This window comes from Ixodes scapularis, unplaced genomic scaffold, assembly GCF_016920785.2.
Source record: "Ixodes scapularis isolate PalLabHiFi unplaced genomic scaffold, ASM1692078v2 PGA_scaffold1__304_contigs__length_218370807, whole genome shotgun sequence".
Taxonomy (NCBI): Eukaryota; Metazoa; Arthropoda; class Arachnida; order Ixodida; family Ixodidae; genus Ixodes; species Ixodes scapularis.
In genome coordinates this window covers 195,659,460-195,667,502 of record NW_024609846.1, presented here as the reverse complement: position 1 = coordinate 195,667,502, position 8,043 = coordinate 195,659,460, and the positions used below count along the sequence as shown (strand labels likewise).

The following is an 8,043-nucleotide window of genomic DNA, read 5'->3' as shown; positions in this document are numbered from 1 at the left end:
CCACCCCCCAAATAAAAAAAAATAAAAATAAAGCTTTAAAGGTCATTATTTTACAACACTCAGACAGTCAATCACGGCGAGAAAAAGAAGGATTCCAGCGAAGGACGAAGCTCACAGCACGTCGCCGTGCGCATGGGCAATGGGCGAGGGAAACTTTTTGCTAATTGTCCCCGGGCAGATCCTGTAGTTTATTGTTCTAATCGTATTCTGAACCTTCCTATACACTAGGATTCCCGTGTTGTTCGACGTGATTCGTTGTCTGGCGTTCTGCAGAAAAGCGAACTCACGTACCCTTTTTCAGAGTGCCGTATTTCTCGGGAAAGTAGGCGTACAGGAATTGCCTTAAGCCGCGTTGACCATTCATGGATACAAGAGAAAGTCCGCAGACACTGTCTGTGTTTCTTCCTTGTGTGACGGTTCTGCCACATTTGTCGTACAAGCACTGACTGTTTGAAGCATACGTATGTATGAAGCAGACATGCTTGGCACAGTTTGTCATCGTTTCTGCAACAAGCACTGTCTTTTGTACGACGAACGAGCATTGTGACTGCGGTTTTTGACTCTAAACCAATTTGAGTTCCTCATCCTCTTTCTCAGACGAACAGGTGGTGTTCTCTCGTGCCCAGCATGTTGTCTTTACGCCGAGGTGTCATCAAGGTGTTGCGGCTATGGAGGAAGATCATCATGGTGTCAACGCCGATCCTCTTGCTACCCTTGCTTTTCGTCTCCGACTCGGTGGTGAGTGTTGTGGCTAAATTTTTAACTTGTAGTCAGCGGTAGTTTGAAGGACGAAGGATGTGGAGGACACCGAGCATCTTATTACCGCTCCGTGGTGAATGGAATCGCGACATCAGCCCATAAGAATGAAAAAAAAAAAAAAACGAATGCCAAAGTAACAAGCGGGACCATAAAAGGCACACCTTAAAGGAACACTACAATAAAAAAAAAGGTTTCTTTTAAAATAGCTTTTTTCTTTTTGTAAATTTTCCACGAGAAGAAATATTTCTTCGCGCAGTATTTACACCGTTAGACGGAATTCCGGTGGAGGTTACAGCCTGCTCTAAGCCCCGCCCACAAATCAGCTGCCCAGCCCGTTACTACTGGGTGGCTTGGCTGTTCAGCCGAACACATTAACAAGCCTGGTGTCTGTCTTTAGTGACATCTAGCGCGTATAGTCTGGCGTCAGACAACACCTCCCAGTTGTGCGAGCAGACGCACGGCAGCCGCCGGCATCGTCTGGTATTTCACCACCGTCTATCGTCGTCTGCCATGTCCGTGGGACGCCGACAAGAACCCTATCCGTTGGCGTCCTTTTTCGCCTTCGTCCGTCTGCTATTCCGCCCCCGTGTAAATACTTTTACAACGTTCACAAAACTCGACCATGAAAGCTGCGTTCTAGTGTCCCATCATGCTCGAGCGACGGTCCAATACAAGCGACGGTCAGCGTTTCTCGATGTGCGCTAAAAAGCGACCGAAAGAACTAAAAAAACATAACGGACAAAAAAAAAAAAAAAACGCGACCTAAAATATTCGCTTGAGCAAGTCAGGTTCACTAGTAAAACCTTGACAGCCAAAGGCCTTCCGAAATATAATGACGGTAACATAATTGGTCAAAACTGAGGCGAGGCGAAGACCCGATGGCCTCCAGCCAAATAGTTCGCAAACTCTTACCTGTGTAGGTTACCTCTCAGTACTCGAATCATCACCATAATAATAATCTGTATTGGCTCACGAGAGCCGTGGCAACGCGGAAAGGCGACAGACCGTACCACGGAGGCCCGCGATGCCATGTCTAGTGATGATGATTATGAGATGATATGTACACGGAGAGGACAACGATATATAGATGACAGAGAGGTGCCGACGATGCAGACTTGTACCGTACGCATTACAAGTAATCAAATTACTTGTAATCGATTACTTTTTGGAGTAATTTTGTGATCAGTTGATTACTTTTGTTAGGCAGTAATCACAATAGTAATCTGATTACTTTTTGAAGTAATAAAATTACTTGTAACCGTTACCATTTGTCCACGGCACCCCCCCCCCCCCCCCCCCCCCGGGCACACGCCGTTTTTTTATGAAATGACAAAAATAAAACTTTTTTTCTTTTTTCGAACGGAAAAAAGAAAGATTTTTGCGGAGCTGTGGAATGTCCGTTTATTATTATTTTTTTTTTTTCGAGCTGGGACTGGGAGTGGGAAGCCCAAGGAAAGCTCCAGTGCGTCACAAAGGCCATTCAGGGCGAAATTTAAGGAAGCAGAATGTAGCTTTGTGAGTCCTTCGTTCAAACTAGCCCCCTCACGCACACACACACAGAAATAAAAAAAATAAAAAAATCCTGCTTAGGGTACCTACTCGCAGCCCGGGGCCGTAGGAGAACCAGAACCGAAGAATGTCTAAAGCGGATGCAAAATATAACAAAGGCAGTTGAAATATTCCCCATTTCCCCTACGTGGTCTTTGTGACATGCAATGTTTCGAGTTGAGAAATGGTCGGGGCGACCTCTTCCGCTAATGGATACTACACACGATCCGTTTCAAATCCTGGAGCTGCTGCTCTTTTGTATAAAATGCGAGCTCATCCACATGTGAATAATAAAATGAGCGACGCAAACTTTGAGCGACAACCCTTGCTCAAGCTTAACAAGATCTAGAACCCTCTCCGCTCCCCCCCCCCCCCCCCCCCCCCACACACACACACACTGGTGAACGCCCAAATCATTAAACGTCTTCAAACGAATTCTATGCTGGTGTCCGCAATGTGAAGGTGCAACGGCTACGAAAAGGGAGCCAGTTTTTCTTCTTCAGTACTTGTGCAAATGTGAAATATAGGTTGGAAGTAGTTCATTGTTATGAGCGCTAAAGATGTGTCTTCATACAATAAAGTAATCGGAAAAGTAACGATTACTTCTTTAAGTAATGTCGAATTACTTTTGCCGTCGAGTAATCAAGTAATCTAATCAAATACTTTTTAGCCAAGAGTAATAGTAATTGTAATCGATTACTTTTTCTAGTAACGTGTACAAGACTGCACAGCACACATGCAGACAGTCATCGCGTCCTGCATTAAAAACGCAGAGAATGGTCTCGAACACGATTGTCCGTAAAAATTCAATCTGAGCAGATAGCTATTTCGCGTGAAGACGTTATTTCTGTCCCGTAAATCGGTGCCATTTTTCCGCCGATCGAGTTGATTCCCTAGCCACCTGCTCCACAGAAAAGCAAACTCACAAGCCTTGTTCACAAGAAGTGCGACTATTGCTCGAGCAGATACGGTACTGTTCTACAGCCCATATTTTATTCGCAACTCCAGCGCGCCGCTCGCCATCCCGCGGACGAACGGAGAACCAGAGGAGCGGGGACGGCAGCGGCGACGGCGGCGCGTTAAAGGTGGCGGGGACTGTCGGCCTTGATGCGTGAAGCCGTTTTAACGAAAAAAGTGAGCGCGTTAAAATAGGAATTCTTCTGCTCCGCCTCACAACAGCCTTGCACGAAGGACCGGGAGGTCTAATTTCATTAGGGACTTTTCGTGTATCGCATACGCTGCGGATTTCTGGTCTTGTGCATGGCCGCCAGCTCAATCTGTGCTCAACGTGACGAAAAACGCTCCCGCTAATAATGAAGAACTCTATAGTACGGTCTACAGAAAGTCTATTCTTTGCCATAAGTAGGAGAAAACTCGTCGCGCAACGGTATGTCGAGCAATACAAATCGGGAATGGGTTCGCGTTTTAAGGCCGTCACGAGGAACATGACCATTTATTCCAAGCATTCTAAAAAGACAGTATACCCGTACTAGCTATCAGGTAATTACAAAGTGAATAAAGAAATGCTCGAAGCATTTTAAGCGCGTCTGTGTTAGCCAACCGTTTGTGACGAGAGCTTAGAACCCGCAGTTTTGGGCAGAGGGACCGCAATGTTGCAAATAACACGGTATAACAAACGTACGGTATATTAAAATGTTTATTCTCAGTAGAGCAATAAATAAATCCCCTAAACACGCCGATTATGTTAATAGGCAGTTTTTGCATAGTGTACGACAACCCTAAACCTCTGTTGGACGTACAGCTCACTGGCGTTGAACCGGTGCTACCAACTTTCGCGAGCGGCTTGGTAGCCGAGTTGTGCAAGTTATTAAAATAGCTTAAGTAATTGTAAATGAGTGTAAAAAAAAAAAAAAAGTAATCGGGGTTTCCTTGGCCCTACTGCAAAACCGCGGTGTTTTTGGTTTTGTTTCTCGGTACTCTTTGATGCGTACTTCAGCTGTTTAATATCTTATATTGCGCCGTCATCAAGCCTCTCGTAAAAGTTGGAGCCATCAGTTTGACGTCAGTGGGCTGCACAGTGAACTGAAGTTTTGGAGTGTCGTATATGTGACAAGATATTTAAAAACTACAATTTTTTTTTTTTAGGGTTATGCGCACAGCAACGCTTCTGGCGCGCACTGAAAATGGTGCTTCAAGGGCGCAGCGCGAGCTTGCGGTTGTAATGCTACACCGCACGGTAGCCCGCGGTAATAAACTTTTTATCAACATCCATGGAGAAGTTCGATTCCGTGTTGCAATACACTAAAACCGAGACGGCGAGCACAGATTTGAGAGGCTGTGACGCGAAGACACCAATACTGTGTATTGCTATTCTTCCGAAGCTTGACGGTCACCGTTTGAGGCTCTCTTTTTAGAGCACTAATGGCCAGGCAAAGCGCAAACATATCTTCATCACCCTCAAAAATGTTCTGCCACAAACAGAAACGTGGCCGGTGCTGAAAACGCGCTCGCTCACCACAAAGCTTCGCACTTTAAGGCCACGGTCCCACTGAATGTGGCAGTTTAGCTACTTTTTGGCAGGTCATTATTCATCTCCTTTTAAATACTGTTTTGTGGAATTGATGTCATTCGAAAGGCAGTGCAATCCTCTTTCATTCGATATTATGTGTGTGTTGGTTTTTACTGTTCACGCGCATTTGTAGCGTTGCGAATATGATGTCGCGGACCCTCACTTGCTCCGCTAGATCATGTTTTATGAACGATCCATTAAATATAACACGGTTCCAATATAGCAGTTTTGTTAAGATGATGTCGGAGCAGAATGTAACGATACACTTTTTTGGTATTTGTACTACTTTGTTTTTTTCATCCCTCCAAACGTTGCCCTAAAACTGACATTTTTCAGCACAAATATGTTTTTAATGACAAGCGCTAGGACAATGAAATTAGCTACTATTGGTAATATTCAAAAAAGAATCTAATGTTGTGTAAACATTTTTTGTTTAGATATTTTATATCAGACGTAGCACTTTTTGGTGCTTCGAGTCATGGTACTTCAAATGCCGCTGAGGAAATGAATAAAATATGATAAAATCTTTTACAACATTTAATGCTACAATGGTTGCCCAAGAGGTGGACGATGGCTTTTTTTCATTTTCAAAGTCATAACGCTCCAGGAGCCCTTCAAACTTACCTGTTTTTGACGCATATATTTTTTGGACATCAAACAGATTTATTGGCATCTAATAACATTTATTGTTTGGAATAGATATACATTGCAATGTATTAAACTTTCCCAGTGGTATTGCTTTGGTTTTTTAATATGTGTAGAGCTTAGATAACTTAAAAAACAATTAAAAACTGTTTGGGTGTTTTGTTGCGCTACCTGGCGGATGGCAGACGAACTGCTGATTTCTAATGTTCAAAAAATTTCCGAGGGCGGCGTTGGCGTCTGTATCATCATCAATCTCCGTGTCTTTTTACCTTCACATTAAAAAAATATATTGTAAGATTAACTATCGATAAATGAATGGTTAAAGTTGTGAGTCAGGTTAATAAATCTAAGACAAATAATTACACAAGCGTAGCGTGATATAATGTGTTCATTGTTCGATATGATTGAAATCAATAAACAATGAAGACGAAGAGGAAAAGAATACACCCGAGCTCACTTCATGCCTAGAATCACTAAATGAGCTTTAAAGGGGTACTCCACCGATTTTTTGAGCTACCTCAACTAGCTATATTTTCTGACTCCCCGGCCTTTACTCTCTCCGGTATGCTATTTAGAATCGCGAAATTCATAATAGGTATTGTGAAATCGGCAAATGAAAATGATGCAAAAACCAACATTCAAATATACGCGCACTTTTCAGTGCCATGACGTCAGTGGCAGGCAGGCTCGCCAGTCGAGCAAGCAGCCAAAAAATAGAATATGCCAATCATTTGTTCCGTGCTGGAGCGCGGGTACTGCAGCGAGCTTCCCAAGCATTCATTTGACACCATGAAACTGCTTCGAATCAGTTTAAAACAAAATCCACAGCCCAAAGACTGAGCCCCTGCCTTCCACTGACGTCACTTTTTCATTGTTGCCAGTAGAGACTTCGAGCTTGAAAAACACGGTGAGGACCAAAACTGTAAATTCAATAATTTTGCAAAAAAAAAACAATATTTTGACCTAATATTTGGGATACTATTTTCACGATGTTTGTTGGTTAGTTTAGCAAAATTTCAAGCAAATCGGAGACAATGAAAAAACCAGTGGAGTACCCCTTTAAAGTATCGGCACTCCGTTCCCCAAGAATTGTTTTGGGCGTCGCCATTTTTCGTCTTGTTCAGAGCAAACGCAACGGCCGATCGTCATGATCCAAAAGTACGACTTCCTCAGCGTTAGATGCGGTGCTAAGAAGCTAATGCAATATTGGAATACTCCGTCGAAGGTTGTTTAAACATTTGTGGGGGACGGAAAAGCGTTTCCTGTGATTTTAGATAAAGCTTCAGATAACTGGCAACCATGATTTTAAGCCACAATATGGCCAAGTGTCGTTACTCTTAACCGTAGCTAATTTACTGGCACAAGCGGGAACAATGAGGAAGAGGCAGGTGTCAAAAGGTAGTGGCTTGTGCAATCCACGGGGCTTACGTCATGGCCCATCCAGGTATTACAAGCCTCTTGAGCAAGAGCATGAATAATGTCATTAAATAAGCTACGCTTTAGGGTAGCGACACTTGGCCATATTGTGGCTTAAAATCATGGTTTCCAGTTATTTGAAGCTTTATCTGAAATCACAAGAAACGCTTTTCCGTCCTCCACTTTAAACAGTTTGCGACAAAGCAAAGCAACATTACATGAGTTTCCTAACACCGAATCTAATGCTGAGGATGTCGCACTTTTGAATCATGACGATCGGCAGTTGCGCGTGCTCTGCACAAGCACCAAAATGGCGGCGTTCACAACACTGTCGGGAAAGAGAGTGCCGATACTCTAAGCTCCGCTCATTTATTGGCTCTAGTTCCCGCGAAACTCCTTTTCCTCGACTGAAACTGAAACTAAATACGAATAGGACACCATAATTATAGCTTATTTAGTTATAACCAACTACACATAATGAAAGGAGGAAGCGGCCGGGTAGGAGAAACGCGGGTTTTATATGCGACCGTTCTAACCGTCCCTAAAGAGAGAATGCGCGAGCTTTCGCTGGTTTAAAAAATGCATCCAAAGAAAAGAGTCGGCACGCTGTGCTCTTTGTTATTATGCGTCTAATTACAAATTGTTGTGTGTATGTTTATACACTCGGAAGTTAGTCTGCCTTAGTGGGCGTCTGGTGCCTCAGCTGTAGATGAGCAATTTAGCCAGTGCGGTTTAACTGCAAACCTGGGGTCTTTAACGTGCACCACGCAGTAGGGATACACGACCGCACGCCGGTACGATGCTCATCCAGATCGAAACGGGCAGGGGCGGGGTGGGTTCTGCAGCGCGAGCTTTCGCTCCAAGTGCTCCGAGCTGGTGTGCGCTAGACCATGCACTCGGCCACCGACTCCCCCCCCCCCTCCCCCCTCCCCTTGTGCGTCTAAATTATATACAGGTATAAGTATTTGAAGATCGACGATGAACGTCGATCGTCTCGAGGTAATGTAACGTAATAACATTATATAAATAATAAATTTGTTGAAGGACTGAACGACTAAATTTTTCAATTCTTGGATTGTAATATGGCGGTAGCCTATTGTACTTACTCTTGATGAAGAGCAATATAGGTGACGAGGTAATGATTA

At 43.8% G+C, this 8,043-nt stretch overlaps 1 protein-coding gene across 1 annotated transcript in view; it reads left to right on the top strand.

Annotated features, from left to right (window-relative positions):
- Positions 1-645: 645 nt before the first annotated feature.
- The window catches only part of LOC8043439 (solute carrier family 13 member 5), a 90,346-nt gene continuing 82,948 nt past the window's right edge, over positions 646-8,043 (top strand). The window contains exon 1 of the mRNA XM_042291021.1: positions 646-738. Coding sequence (XP_042146955.1) covers positions 685-738 — 54 coding nt within the window. The 5' untranslated portion in view covers positions 646-684. The remainder of the gene's footprint in view (positions 739-8,043) is intronic.